At 47.0% G+C, this 15,587-nt stretch overlaps 1 protein-coding gene across 2 annotated transcripts in view; it reads right to left on the bottom strand.

Moving 5' to 3' along the window:
• rdgC (retinal degeneration C) overlaps window positions 1-15,587 on the bottom strand; it is a 235,768-nt gene that overhangs the window by 63,852 nt on the left and 156,329 nt on the right. For both annotated transcript variants that reach the window (XM_075689206.1, XM_075689207.1), the window contains exon 3: window positions 6,341-6,437. In XM_075689206.1, coding sequence (XP_075545321.1) covers window positions 6,341-6,437 — 97 coding nt within the window. The remainder of the gene's footprint in view (window positions 1-6,340; window positions 6,438-15,587) is intronic.

Below are 15,587 nucleotides of genomic sequence, written 5' to 3'. Positions count from 1 at the left end.
CTATCTATCTATCTATCTATCTATCTATCTATCTATCTATCTACTGAATGAGTTCTCTGCTAGAAACGTGAAATTTTGGCGTCTTCCCCCTATTAAAGAACCATTAAAGATTGTCTAGAGTGACGTATTAAAAGGCCTCTAAGAACATGGAAATTTATGTTGAGAAGTCGTGTCAAAGCGAGCAGTCGAGTGCCGCACATGCCAGTATATTAAACTTTATTTGTCAGAGGATCTCAGCTTTAACATAATATTTAGACTATCGCTTCCCGTTCCTGAGACTGGCTTAAGGCAGAGAGATAGGAGGGAGAAAAAGAAAGTCAGCGAGGTTATGCAAGGCTGAGGCCGGTTGTCTACCCTAAAGTGTCCGTAATGACCGGTAGACAAGGTTGTGAATGGTCTCTAGGTAGACAAAAGCGGGACCGATGCTGTATGTATGAGGCTGGAGGGGAAAATGAGCAGCCATGAGCGTCAGTTTAGCCATCCCTTGTTTATCACCACTGGATGATACGGAAGGTAGCAAAGCAAAGCCTTGCACAGATGCTAACACGAAACCGTAACTACTTTGACTGATGGCCAAGCGTTTGGTGTTTCCTGGAGCTGCAGCTTTCATCAAAGACAAGCAGCATACGAGTATACCTTCGAATAAACAGATGAACAAAGAAAACGAACGCTCTGTGCACGAAGCGGCCGTGACTGTGTTTTTAACTGTAGACTGCGATGAGTTCAAAGAATTGAGACAATTTTGAACGGTCGCAACCTTTATGGACAGTCTAAAACTTTAAAATGTCATTGAATTGCGCCATATTCTTTGGAGTCAATCAGGGAGGATGTGACCCCAACAACAGCTAATCAGAGGTGCTCAAATAGCGGAGTCTGACATCGTTCAGAGTAGTCTGCGCAGTCGTTCGGAAGCAGCTACATTGGTGCGCGGTTACGAGAAATATCTTGCATGTCCACAAGCTGCATTCGCCTGGTGTAGATGCCAGTGATTTTCCACAGCGGCGGCCGCAGATGTGTTATCGCGCTCGCAGATCCGCTATACCTATGCTACGCCTCACACGCTCCGTGTAGTGCGGCAAAGTCTAACTCACGTATCAGCCAGTTCGCGACGAGAGCCGGTTGCGTGAGCTACCATTGTGCGCTACTAATCCTTCCGTGAAGCTTCCATTCAGTCGGAGCAGAGTGGAGGGCGATAATTTGCGGTCATTTACGATCGTTCTTCTGTTTCCCCGTTCTGGTTGGCTGACGCCAACCGCAGCTTTGGCTACACTGCACGGAGTTGTTGAGACGGAGTATATGTATGTACCGCGCAACGGTGACTGCAGCGGTTCTTAGACGACAGAAGAGTCCCAATGGCCAACTCACCGCCAGCTGCTTATGGCACGTTCTGGACGGCTCCACATTGACGCTTGGAGCGTCGGCCTCTCACTTTCCGTTCATTACGGAGCAACGGCCTCGCTATTCATTATAAATGGTACGCGTTCCCTGGCACTGCGGCGGATACCAATTAGACGACCGCAGGAGTCGCTGTGCCGCGTATCTACATGCTTTGCATACACGTCCGCCGGATGTTCAAGTTAGAACAGACACACTGGTGAGGTTAATGTGGAAGGCATTCAACCTCCATAAGGAAAGCGCTAGTTCTTTATGGTGTTAGCGGTGACGCACACGGCACCTAAATGGTCACGCACTTAGCAGAATTAACTTTGAACACCAGTACAACGTGAAATGGATAGCTTTGCTGTGCTGGCTTAATGAAGTTTGATGATCCGAAAAGCACTGGAAAAGGGCTTACGTAAGATTTCACGCGGTAAAAGGGAAAAGTAAATTTTTAACTAATGGGATGATGTTAGAAATGAACAATGTCCGGAGAAATGTTAATACCGTTTTGGGAACTTAGAGTGCGAAGGGCAATAAGTTAAAACGAAAAACAGGGTGGCTTAGTGATCAAAAACATCCGCTTGTTAAGTGCACATGCACCCACTTTCTTTTTTTAAGGCAACAAAGTGGAGAAGAGCGAGCTTCCAGGTCGTTTAATAAATTTGATCCTCGCAACTCACTCGCGAAACCTTTGTTGTTTGCTTCTTTCAACGCTGCTTATTTATTTTTTTAAATTTATATTGCTGGGACGCGGGGGATTGTAGCTGATGGAGAACGTAAGTCTATATCGCCAAAACAATGCCAACGCGCGCACATATTTGTTTTTCTTTTTTTGCCGCGCAAGACATTTCAACATTTTCCTTTCTTTTTTTTCTTTTTGTACCCGCGGTTTCACGGGCACGCGGGTCACTCTATACACGGCGCCCGTCGAACTATTTTTCTCGACTTTCGAAAGTGTTCGGAGCTTAAACGCGAAAACGGCGGGACGAACAATAGATTGATGAACTCTTCCCTCGGCGAGCTGACACGATTATCTGGCAGGATAAAGCGGCGACAGAGCGTCCTGGTGCTTGCGACTGTACACACGCACATTAGAGTGGGCCTCTTCGGTCTCGGAAACACGACCTGCGGCCTTTGCCTGACCCTTGCATTATACAAATTGCAGAAGTACTTTACCTAGGCAAATTTTCAAAGAACGAAGCATTTCTCTCGTCCCTCCCGTCTGCATGCGCCCCACTTAATTCTCTAGACTCCAAGGAGTGTGATACAGGTGCTGCCCCGTTTCCGGTGGCTTTTTCCAACTCGCAATTCTTGATTTCATTTTTGTTGTGTCTATTTGATGTCTTTACCCTAAATAATAAGAACCAAAACTAAAACGCTATTCAAGCGCTATGTCGCGGCAGGAAGGCACCTCTGCCTCGCGGTGGGATGCAACGCATCATAATGTATGCACAGGACCGGTATTTTCTAGCGACGCCTTTTGCGATTCTATGCTTTTTCAGGCTTTTCGCGCTTGGCCAGTGGTCAGAGCGACGGTCTGCCCACATTATCAATGGGATCAGGCGGCCGTGTGTGGTGGATGATAAGAATAGCATAGAATAAGGCATCGCTACAATATAGCGGCCCAGCTGCCATTTGACTGGAACCGTGCGTCATTGGCTAATGGCTCAAAGGTGGAGCGAATGAACGCCAATCAGCGAAGTCTTTACGCACGAAGCTGAAAGGCGTTTCGCTTGGAAAGCCCAAGGCAGAGAAATGAGCTCTTGCTGTATCCGGCATGACAGCGCGCCTGGGTCTTCATTTAAGGCCGCTTTGGGCGTAAATCAGCGGGTATGCGTGTCGGCTGTGTGATGCAACCAGAGGCCCGTTGTGGAATACATCATTTCCGGTCACCAATTGGACTTATATACCACCTGAACGAAAACGCCTTTTTGCCGTTTTCAATGACGGTGAAAGAGGTTGAAAAAAAAAAGAGCCGCGTCCTTCACATATGAAAAGTTTTTTTTCTTTTTTCGGCTAGATTCGGAACACGACGCCGTGTCTCTCGCATTAAATGAGCTTTATGACGCTGCATGAATACGCGTCCTTTGTTGGAGCGGAAATATGCCTGGCCATAACACAATAACGTAACTCACGGGAAAGACTCGTGTGGTTGGCCAATCCGCAGCGCTACGTTGTTTCACAATTGAAGGAAAAGAACACGCATGCAACAAGTGGGCAGGGAATACGTATTGTCCTGAAACATTTATCGTCCGATATTATACCTATGTTAAAAGCGGCTTTTCGAATTAAAAATCAGAATCGTCCCTCATGCCTCCATTCCTACGGGCTTCTTACTGCAGAGAGTCATTAAGGAAGCCATGTTTTAGAACCAAGTTCCACCAGAAGAGAAGCTAAAGCAACGAAGCCCGATGTGACACGACATTGTAAGTATTTAGTTAGCTAGTTAGCTAACACAGTTAGCTATACAGTGCTCGAATGGGCAGGCACTGCTTAGGGACGCCGTACACAAACTGAAAAAGTTCAAATTCGCAGAGAAGAAGGCTGCACAAAGTGAAAAAATTCAAGTTCGCAGAGAGGAAGAAGGCTACACAAACTAAAGAAGTTCAAGTTTTCAGAGAAGGAGAATGCTGCACTAGCGCGCCGGTTCGTCGCCTGTGTGCTAAAGGCCTGCAAGATACGCTGTGACAGTGATGACGCGTGCCGCCTACGATTTTCGCGCACGATTTGCATTTCTCTGCTTAAGGCTTTCCGTTCGTTTCACGTTATGCAAAATTTCTCCTCCTTGGCCATGCGGAAGGTAGCAAACTGGACCCCTTTCTTGTCAGCCTGCCTGCCTTTCCGCTTTCCCTTTTCTTTCCATTGTCACATTTCGAAATAAATCTTTCCTGTTTTATGTGGATGAAGAAAAAAAACAAGATGAACAGAATAACCCCGTATTTACGAAACAGGCCTCAACTCGAATCATTTAAGCAACATCACCGAGTGGAGCACAGTGCCGCTCTTCGACTGAAGAAGTCAAATGCTTTTCGGTATAACCCTACTTGCTAATATGATTACGGCGAGGAGTCGCTTCAGAAAGACGCCCTGATTCCATTCGAAGTTATACCACATATTCGCTCAGAAATCGCCGTGGAGTGTCAGTTCTCTCGCGGGGTGGCGCTGCGTGCACTTTCTTCTTGTATAGGGTGCCTCCATGCACGCACCCTCCGCTACTTTCTTTTTATTTTTTTTACACACACACACACACACACACACACACGCCCACACGCACACACACGCACACGCACACACGCACACACACACACACACACACACACACACACACACACACACACACACACACACACACACACACACACACACACACACGCACGCACGCACGCACGCACGCACGCGCACACACACACACACACACACACACACACACACACACACACACACACACACACACACACACACACCACACACACCACACACACACACACACACACACACACACACACACACACACACACACACACACACACACACACACACACACACACACACACACACACACACATATGCTCACGCGCTCGCGTAGGCGTGCGTATGTGAGTTCTTAGAATATCTGGGCTAGTCACCTTATACAGTAATTATGGCGACATTTTGTTTCCCCTTTATCATAATAAATATTGAATAAGAACGGCAATAAAGAAAGAAACCGAGAACGAGAAAACCTGAAAGTGGCGTACGAAAGACTTATAACTACGCTAGCGTATGCGTACTTCCCTCTCCGCCAAATTCCAGACCACGCCCTCCTGAGTTCGACGATAACTGCGAATGGCGTCCTCGATGTCGCGCCCCGCACGTTCTCCTTGCGGTACACATACCGCTGCGTCGCCCATCGACTTCGCCCCCTCACACTTCGAACGGATACTAAATCTGCCGCCATGGCTTTCTTCTTTTTTTTTTTCTGCTCACTTAGTGCGCCTTTTGGTTTGGACAAGGTTCCCACCACCTTTTCTCAGCGTTACAGAGTTTGTTGATGTATCAACAGTCATACTGCACTTGCTTTTAGACATTGGGACGCTTCTTCATCCTCTGATTTGCTGCACCGCGAGCGTCGAAAGCGGAATCAGCCCTTAAGTTTCAGTTTCGGTTTATTATTCGTTCATAAGAATTGGTTACAAGAAATCATATACAGACAAGGGTCCCATAGCGACTACACCGGGACCCTTAGATTAGAAGTTACATAAAAAATTAAAGCGGAATACAGAGTAGAAAAAGAAAGAAGTGCATACTTTTCTCTAGCCACCACACACTGTAACATAATGTGGACTCTTAAAAGTGAATAAGAGCCAAATAAATCTATAGCCTACACCCTTATACCCAATAAGGATGAAGGGCGTGAATTATAGGCCGATTTACGCACTTCTTTCACTTTTAAGGGTGTAAATTATTTTGCAGTGCATTACGTAAATTTTAAATTTGCTCTTCCTTAAGTAAAGTTCACGAGCTAGAACCACGCAACTTTTCGCTTTCCTGCTGCTATGAGCAAGGTATGACCCGAGAATCGAGACGTATAGCTCTAGGGAATTACGCGACGAATGGGCATTAACCATTCCATTTTTAGTATAGAAACCGCGTTCGGTCTCGAATGGTTAACGCCACTGTCTTCTGCAGTGTGAAAGAACTTGGCAGAACGAGGGATTTGAAAGTTATCAGCCAAAGCAACTACGGCATTGCTAGCACAGTTGAGTGCAGACTACAGGCCGAAAGCATGAATACAGAAGTACAAAGATGGTGAATACAAGGGCTCAAATGCCGAATGTACCTGCACAATGAGCACAAATATTAACAAAATGATTATAAATTTAATAATAGGCCATCTTTCAATGGCCTATCTATTTAGCTCCATGCTGGATTCCCCTCATCTCGTTATATATTTTTCTTATAGTGCAATGAATGTGCTCACCCCTGAGAGACTGCGCCGGGCTGTTTGATATTGCTGCTGCTACGGAGGGCTTCACGTTGGAGAGGTGGGTTAGGAGGTCATGAAAGAAATTGTGTAACTGCAAAAAAGAGAGAAAAAGAGAAAAGAGCCCGTCAGTAGACGAAAACTGCGCTGAAAAGCCAAACTAGCGTCACAAGCCCAGACACAATACTCGAACTTTGAGGTCAGTAGTTGGCGAAAGATCACAAATGGGAGAGTAAACCTCTCAATCTATAATAAACGTGTATCTCTGTACAAGTGCGCCTGTATCTTCGTACGTGTCCAAAATTTGCAGAGACCGCTGTTTCGATACAGTAATTAATTTTGGAAGGAGCACCCGTTTGTGATATTTTATCAGCCGACGTCTCGAAATGGCCTACATCCATAAAGAAAGAAGCCATCCGGTACAACGCTGACTGCGGTCTCTGCCTCTGACATTCGTCAGTTGACGTTCCCTCCCACGTAGGATGAACCACCACTGACAGGACCAGTTCTCAGCCGGGAGTCAATTCCTAATTTAACAACAACAACAACAACAACAACAACAACAACAACAACAACAACAACAACAACAACAACAACAACAACAACAACAACAACAACAACAACAACAACAACAACAACAACAACAACGACGACGACGACGACGACGACGACGACGACGACGACGACGACGACGACGACGACGACGACGACGACGACGACGACGACGACGACCGCAAAAACAAAAAAAGACATCAACAAAAACAAACATGCCTTTTCCTTTTCTTTTAATCATCCTTCCTCGACCTGCTATGAGATAGCGCAGTCACATGATGTTCCTTCCTCATTTCCTCGAAGTGCCAGCAACAAGGCGAGGGAGGAGCGTTGATACTTGCAGACGGACTTATCAAGTGCGGTAGCGTCTGAAGCTGGCCCCAACACATACAGTCAATGCTAATGGCGGGGCCGGGGTGTAGCTGTGCACCTTAGCCTGCGTATCAGCCACCCCAGCCCGTCCAGGTGTAGCCAGCCCACACAGCGCAACGTCCACACTCCAGCGCTGTTAAATCGTGGAGGTATTTGTGGAGGATCCGAAACACCTTCCTCCTAATATTCAGTGTGCTCGCGGGAACACATCCTACGCGCGCGGGGTTGGGGGGCGGGGAGGTCATTTTCCACATCAGTCCATCTACTAATGCTTTACGTTTCATATCAAACTGAAGGCACAGCAAGATCCCTGAGTGCTTATTAGAATTTTGCCATCAGTGTAAACGTGAGGATACCACCTGCTTCTTTTTTTCTTTTTTCAGGGTGAAGACGTCGCCTGCTCATTTGACAAATAAAGTTTACTACTACTACTACTACTACTACTACTACTACTACTACTACTACTACTACTACTACTACTACTACTACTACTACTAGTTTGAACAGATTTCTTAAAAATTGCTTGGACCTAGATCACCTGTATGAGAAATCGCAATGTGCGAGTATATTACTAACAATTTAATAACACTCTTGATAACTTGTTACTTCAGGGCACTCGTTGTTATTGCTAAATTTTCGTCAAGTCATGTCTGCTTAATTAAATCTTCAAACTAGCACCACTATCGGGATATCCGTTATTAAACTGTAACGCAAAATGCATTGGCCGTCCTAGTTAGCAATGTACCAAAAGCGGTCTTCTAGCAGTTCGTGTCTATCTAGCAGATTTTGAGGACAGACATATCGAACGTGGTGCTAGTCTTAGGATTTATATTAAGCAGACCCGACTTCACCAACGCTTGGCTTCAATTTCACACTTGCAACATACCAATGCTTGGCATCAATTTCACACCTGCAACATGTACCAGAATGTGAATAACAAGAAAAGTCATTTAGTGAATATCCGCAATTAGCCAAATGCCCGTTGCGATTTGTCGTGTATGCAGTGCCGGTCGCCCCTATGGGTAATCCACCTGTAGAGGCCGAATTTTGCAACGTACTCAATGTCATTTCTAAATAGATATGTCTGAAATAAAAAAAAAGAAGTACATAAGCCACTGTTAGTAGTTCGTACCAGCGAACTTGCGCTTAGCAACAGCACCGCTCGAGCCCTCACGCACGCCATAGGAGGAGGAGGAAGAGAAGGAAGGAAAGGTAGAGAGGTCAACCAGACGCACGTCCGACTTACTACACTATACGGGGGAGTGGGTTTAAGAGCAGAAAAGAGAAGAAAGGAGAAGGAGGGAAGAAGTGCGAAGAAGTGGGAAGAAGGTGCAGGCACCAGGTGATCAGGGCGGGCGGCTCGATTGCTCTTTGGAAAACAGTCATCTCTTTATACCTCCGCAGCAAGGAAGGCAGCGTGGCATATAGAACGCAACATAGACCTGCTAGCCGCTCACCATTGGACTCGGCTAACAAAGGAGGAGGAGGAAGAAAATAAAGAGAGAAGGCAGAGATGTTAACCAGAAATGCGTCTGGTTGGCTACGTTAACGAAAGTTCGCAAGACAGCAAACGGACAGACGGGTGTCGGGTAGGAGGGAGGGTTTGTTGCGAACACGACCGGCGTCCTGGGTGCTAACCCCTCTTGCCCCTTTCGCCTCCTCCTTTTCCTTCACCCGCACTCATTTCGCATTCACGGGCCGCGGCCGCGCCACTGCCATGCATATTGGATGCGCCAGCAGTAGCAGCAGCAGGCGCCGGCGCGGAAGTCATCATGTGAGTCCACTTGCACGGCTGGGCATGCGGAGAAGGCTGCTTCGTCAGTGTAGACGTGCAGGCAAACGTACAACATTAAATAATAAACACTGAATGATTTTGTCAGCAACAACAGCGAAAGGAGGCGGAGCGCAGAATATAAATGGGAGAAAAGAAATGATGTTCTGGAAGAATAACACGGAAAGACGGGCAGCTCGGATACCTTGGACAACAGAAACAAAAGGTCCTACGATAACTCGCGTAAGTAGGGAGCAAAAACGACCAAGTACCGGCTCTGTAGCCAATCTTTCTACGTTCCTGACTGGTAACCAATGTGCGCGCTTGAAAGGGAGTCGCGGTCGCTGAGACGTATACAATTACTATACGATGTGCTTAAGCAAGCGCCGACTTTAATTAGCGGTGCTTCCACGGACCGTATCGCTTCCGCGAAAGTAATGTCGGAAATGGTGCGTCGCTTTGCTTACATTTCATTCCTTGGTCATCGACATCCCTCTTCTCTCATTTAACCCTCCCCCCTCTGTCTTGCCAATTCTCTCCTCTTTCCATAAATGTGAATGGATTGGATGTCGTGTCGGAGGCTCGAATAAACCGTGGCAAAAAAAAAAAAAAAAAGAAACAACACGTGATTTAGTGGCATTAGACCGCAGGCCACTCAGCCTCAGGAAGATCTTAGGTGCTCGGCCAACAGATTCACTGCAAACACGATTGTTACTGGCCCTCCAAAGATTTCTAGAGACGACCAATATTCTCGGAAACTATTGGGTAGAGTGTTTATCTACGATAAGTTAATTCTATGGGATTTTTTTTTACACGACTTCGTCAGTTCAATGCCTAGATTCATGTACCTCGGTCTGAGCCTAATCAGTGCTTTCTTATGTGCCCTGATTTTTAATGTATCATAAGAAGCCAACAAACACTGACTCCAAGGACGACATAGGAAGAATTAGTTGTGCTTAATAAATGAAATAAAGAAACAATAAACCAATGGAAATGAAAGTGGATGGAAAAAACAGCTCGCCGCAGGTGGGGAACGATCCCACAACCTTCGCATTTCGCGTGCGATGCTCTACCAATTGAGCTACCGCGGCGCCGTTTCCCCATCCTCTTTCTTGGTTATTTCACGTTTCCTAGTAGAACCCTGGGAGTGTTAGCCAGCGCCACCACTCATATACCTTGGCGGCGGAAGTCTGTGAGTTTTTGTGAGATTTTTGCTTGAATACCGCTCGTCGGCCGTATTGTGCTACTAGTTCATGTCAAAAAGAAAGGAAGAGAAGATAAACTAGGTTGTCTGAGTTCCTCCGCTTCGGGTAATGTCGTCTATGCTAATAGGACAGCGGCACAAAGCTCTTGGCCGTTGCCTAACCCCACAAAACTTTCCGCGAGCCTGTGGGTTCAACAAAAACCTCACGGAATAAACTAACTGTTCTTTTTGCACCCAGTGTAATTCACGCTATCGTGTTCACCATTAGAGAGCACGTAGGCGTCAGCAATCCCGCTTACAAAGCAAGAACGGTCGGTGCATGTCTAGGAAAGAGAAGTCTCGGCCGTGGCGCCAGCGACGGCGAGCAGATTTACCGAAGACATCTTCAGAAAACTCTGCTGGCGTTCGAGTCCTCGCATATTTTCTCGGAGAGTGGGCCAACTCAATTTTCTAGCAGGTACGGCAAGCTCGCGACAAACGGCGCTCCTGGAAGTTCACGAAAGCCGTTGTGAGCGAATGGCAGGGAGGCTTCCTTACCAAGCTCTTTGCACGTCGGCAGAGCCGACCCCGAGAGTGTGCAGTGCGCCCGCCGGCGTGTTGTCTTCGACAAACACAAACATGGCCGCGCTCTTCTGCGAGCTGAAGCAAATCGGATTTTCTGAAGAAACAAGAGAGAAAGAAGTGACACCCGCCTCATGAATAAGTCAACACAGCCTAGGATGCGGACGCTTGCTTCCAAGGAGTCACAAGCCGGCCATCGCACTTTTCGAAAGTTATTCGAAATGTGCATCCCCCGATGTAAAGTGCGTACGCTGAAAAGTAAAAAAATGATAGTTGCAGTCGCAAAGGGAGAAGGTAAGCTCGCTGGCGAAGGCTTAGCGGTGCCGGCAACACTGTGTGCATTCTTCTTCGTTGAGTTGCGTACTTTTGGATAGTGGCACGGTGATTGGCCTTACGTTTTTCGTTATTCCCGACGACAAAGGCTGGCGACGGGAGTAAGCTCGGTGGACGAAGCGTATACGTATTGGTCTGTCACGGTTCGTCTCGGAGGCCATTTTTAAGTGTGCCGTGGCAGTTTTGCCTCGCGAAATCACAGCTAACCTCTCTGCCTGCGTGCTTCCTCCGGTATCTATAGGTGACGTTGTGTTACCAGTTGTGCGACTGTGGTAACGGTACAAGTGTAGCAAAACTAAGTTTCTTCCCACCACATTTTTTTTACTTTGCTACGAGGGCTGTGCGGCGTGAAACATAATATAATCAGGCAAGACTCATTTTGTATAATGACACGTTTTTGTGTAGATAAAGTTGTTTCCAACCAAAACGATACAAACATTTTGAGTCACACTTACACAACAACACGAGGATCATGACATACGCAGATGACAGCTCGTTTTTTATTGCGAATTGTATAGAAGCCGATTGTCGTTCATTGTTTTCTATATTTCTCGAGTGTGTGCATAAGCTATTGATTGAACAGCGTGGATATGCGGCGACAAAAGGCCCCGTTAAATACGTGTACGCTGCTGTACTCTAAGGTCTTCAATGCCCCTGTTGACGTTTTGTTTTGCAGCTATAGTTAACCGGAGTAAACATAAGGTAGGTACTTCTGAATTCAACTCTTTTGTTCCAAAGACCGTGAGAGACGGAGAGAGATAAACAGCACGTAGAATCACTTCTGCAGGTGCTGCTCATAGGTGTAGTTTTGTGTTATATAGAGGCGCTTGGCTTTATTTCTCCGCTATTTTTCCTATTTTTCTTTTCGCCCTTACCCTTCTTCCAGCTCAGGATAGCAAACCAGAAGCTCTTCCGGTGAACTTCCATGCCTTTCGCATCTAATTTCTCTGTCTCTCTCTAGTGCCATATATTATAGAGTGCATTCACTTGTTCTACGGAAGGCAGAATTGTTAGACCCAGCCGACATCGGCACGGACTGTCTTAGACGTGCTAGTGTGCTTTTTAAGGGATACTGGACTCACTGAAAAACCATAAAATGTGCGAATTGATGCGCTCTTTTTCTTATTTTCTCTCGTTTTCTTATCTTTTCTACCCTTACCCCATCCCCCTGTGCAGAGTAGCCAACTGGACACTTAATCTGGTTAACCTTTCTGCATTTCACCTCTTGTTTTCCCTCCTTCACTTGTTTTAACAATACATTATTCATGCGTGAATTCCACAGAGATTTTGTGAACGTTGTCCGCTTCTCATGAGGAGTATGAACAAGCGAAACCAGCGTCAATAATGGCATTTACATCCGGCACTCACCTCATCTGGCACCAGCGCTACGCCAACGAACATATGCTTGCCATGTATCTCTTTCTCAGCGACTTTCTGAATGTTTCCGGTGGATAGACAAACATTAATGAACATTTTTCAAATCTGTTTTCATAGAATTGACATAAGTGTGAGTACAAGACGAAATGCACGCTACGTGTATGTGTGCCACTCATAATATACAGGTCACCTTCACTCAGTTCAACACCGAGTGTGGAATACTTCGGAGCCTGTCGTCGGGGTGTGCTGCCACGGCAAGGTGCACTGTGTCCTCCTATACGTGCAGCCGACTCTCTGTGGATGGTGGCGAGGGAAGAGGGCACGTAGACGACGACTACGAATCCACTTATCGTGTTCTCAGTGGCCATCTCTGAGTGTTACCCAGCGCACGTCAGCGACCGAGCCTCAATACGCTCTTGACCAATTTGGAAGAGCGTCAAGTACGAGCGCTAACGCATTCAACGGTCCGCAGCGAAACGACCAAGAACGCCTGCGGGATTTTGCGTTGGCTTCTACAGCAGCCCTCCGACACAATATCCTGCGTGATGAGAACTACACTAGGGCTCCACTTCACGACAATGTGGTGTTGGAGTGGAGAGAGAGAGAGCAAATGATAAAGGAAAGGTAGGGAGGTTAACCAGGACTGAGCCCGGTTGGCTACCCTACACTGGGGAAAGGTAAAAGGGGACGGAAAGCTATGCAACTGGCCTATAGGCTGCAGCGCGCGATCATATACGAATGCGCCTGCACTGCGCGTCACCCTGGGAGTCTCGAAAGGCATTCTCCAGCGCAGCTTCAAGAGAACCCCAGCACGCCTCGTAAGGCCGGGAACGCAGCGTCACGTCCTCGTGAAAAGGTGAAAAGAAGGAAAGTAAGCAGTTGCACACCCCTTGTAGGCTCCAAGAAACGAGTCCGCATTAAATCGCCACGTGCTATGGATGACGTGCGCAGTTTGCTTCAAAGGCCAGTTGCGCTTCGACCCTCCCCCCCCCCCCCCCCTTCCTCCATTTCACCTCCACCCTCCATTTGCAGTTTACATCGTCTTCCGGAATCCAGACTGTAGTCAGCTCTAAAGGCGCCGAGTTCTTCCGAAAACTCCTTCGATCGCTGACACAAACGCGAGCTGTACACTTCGCATTCGTGAAAAGCGTGCGGCCGCCCAGCTGTGCTTGCTCCCACACACACAGCTCACCTTATGAGTTGTTGCGTGCAGCTGGAAATCCGCCGTCTGTAGGCTGCTCCAGCAGGCGGTACGCACGCCTAGTGGTCGCGTGGCAGGGGACACAAAGTTCGTGACGCGCACGCGTGCACCGAAGCCATGCCTTGGACCCTGAGTTCACTTTCTTTTCTACACCGACCAAATTTGATCATTCGGAACAATTGTAGGCATGGAGCCACCGCACTTTCATTCGTTTTGCTTGTTTGTTTCTTCGCTAATGGTGTGGCCAAATTGAGGTTTGCCCTAAGTTAAGCTTGGACTCGTCTCACATGCTGGTGGTAATAGGAAGTTCAGGTTTTAGTGAAGCAACAAACTGACGATACGTTGCGCTCAAGGCGAACAAACCGCGCAATGCGCAGATGAGTCCATGCAGTCACGCGGATATATCATCGGAGGTGTGCCCCAGCGCAAGGAGCCGCGCCCGCGAATGCCGCGCCGCCGCACGCAAGCCGCTGGCTGACCCAGGCTGTGAGCGCCGCAAGAGGCCAAAAGTAAATCTGTGCAAAAGTAAGGCGGGAGTAAGTGGTAAAACTGTCTAGGGGCTTTTGACATGGATATTAGGATATCAATCTTGGAGAGGAGTAAATGCGGCTGCTCGAAGCTAGCGAGTGTATTAAGGAGTCTCACGCATGAAAGTGCCGACAAAGCAGCCTGCCCGTGCGTTACACGGAAAAGCCGAAAGCACTTCGATTCTTTTGTCCAGAACGGACGAAAAACGGTGCCCTAACATTTTTGTTTGTTCACATATCACAACGTTAAGGAAGTGAAATTCACAGGATTTCACTAAGAGGTGCCGCTATGATAGCGGCACCTCTTAGTACAACTCTTACCAGGTATTACTCTCCGTGAAGATACCTTACTGCGTCGCTGGCGGATACGTGTTGCTTTTGCGAACGCCTACGCATTTCTGATTTAAATGGCGAACCGTGCCAACTGTCAAGTTGTAGCACAGAAGACACTCTAAAGTGCCGGTTGTGTGATAGGCCATGTAGTGCGAAAATCAGAAGCTCGCCATCTGATGACATCAAACTTGATGACAGAAGACCTGCAAATGATGACCCTACATTGTGTACTAAAAGCCCGGCTTCTTTATTATTATTTTTTTTACAACGTACCCTTACCACCGCCTGTGATAAACCCTGATACTCGTGCAAAGAGCCGAATTCACAAAGTTTTTTGTTCAGAAGTGCTCTCTACCATTGGCCGGCTATCTTCAATAAAAATATGTCCAGCTTCATCAGTATTGGTTGAAATTTTTTGTCTTACATGCGATTCTAGCGTAAGAAAGAGAGAGGGAGAGATAGAGAGAAACAAGAAAAGGCAACGAGGTTAACGGGACGGACGCCTAGCGTGAGAGCTTTTTGTGAATATGGGCCAAGATGCTCAGGGAGGCTGAACTAAATTGTATCGTTCCAGAGAAGTATACCCGTTCGATAACAGACTCAAAAATGATCTGACTCGTTACCTGCATAGGACAAGGATGCCTGCGTTTGTTTGATGCTGTTCTTGTTTACCTTTATTTTGCTACACATGCCTTGTGAAAAATTTCCGAACAACAACAACAACAAAAAAAGCCGTTTACAGAACCTGGCCCGTATTAAAAAAAAAACTCTTACGCTTACACAACAATTTTCTGTTGCGTTCGTAAAAGAAAATTCCAGCCAATCATGATGGTGTACATTAAATTAAGGAAGGCGGGTGACCAATAGAAAATAGAACTTACGAATGAGAAGTGTGGTGTATTCAGCCCCAGAAAATTTTGGTACCTTGACCCCGTGCATGACCCGTCCCACATCGACATTTAAGGGACTCCCACGTAAGGCATCCCCAAGCTACGGCTAAGTCCCTGACTTTA

Source organism: Dermacentor variabilis, chromosome 4 (genome assembly GCF_050947875.1).
Source record: "Dermacentor variabilis isolate Ectoservices chromosome 4, ASM5094787v1, whole genome shotgun sequence".
NCBI lineage: Eukaryota > Metazoa > Arthropoda > Arachnida > Ixodida > Ixodidae > Dermacentor > Dermacentor variabilis.
This window is presented reverse-complemented; position numbering and strand designations above follow the sequence as displayed.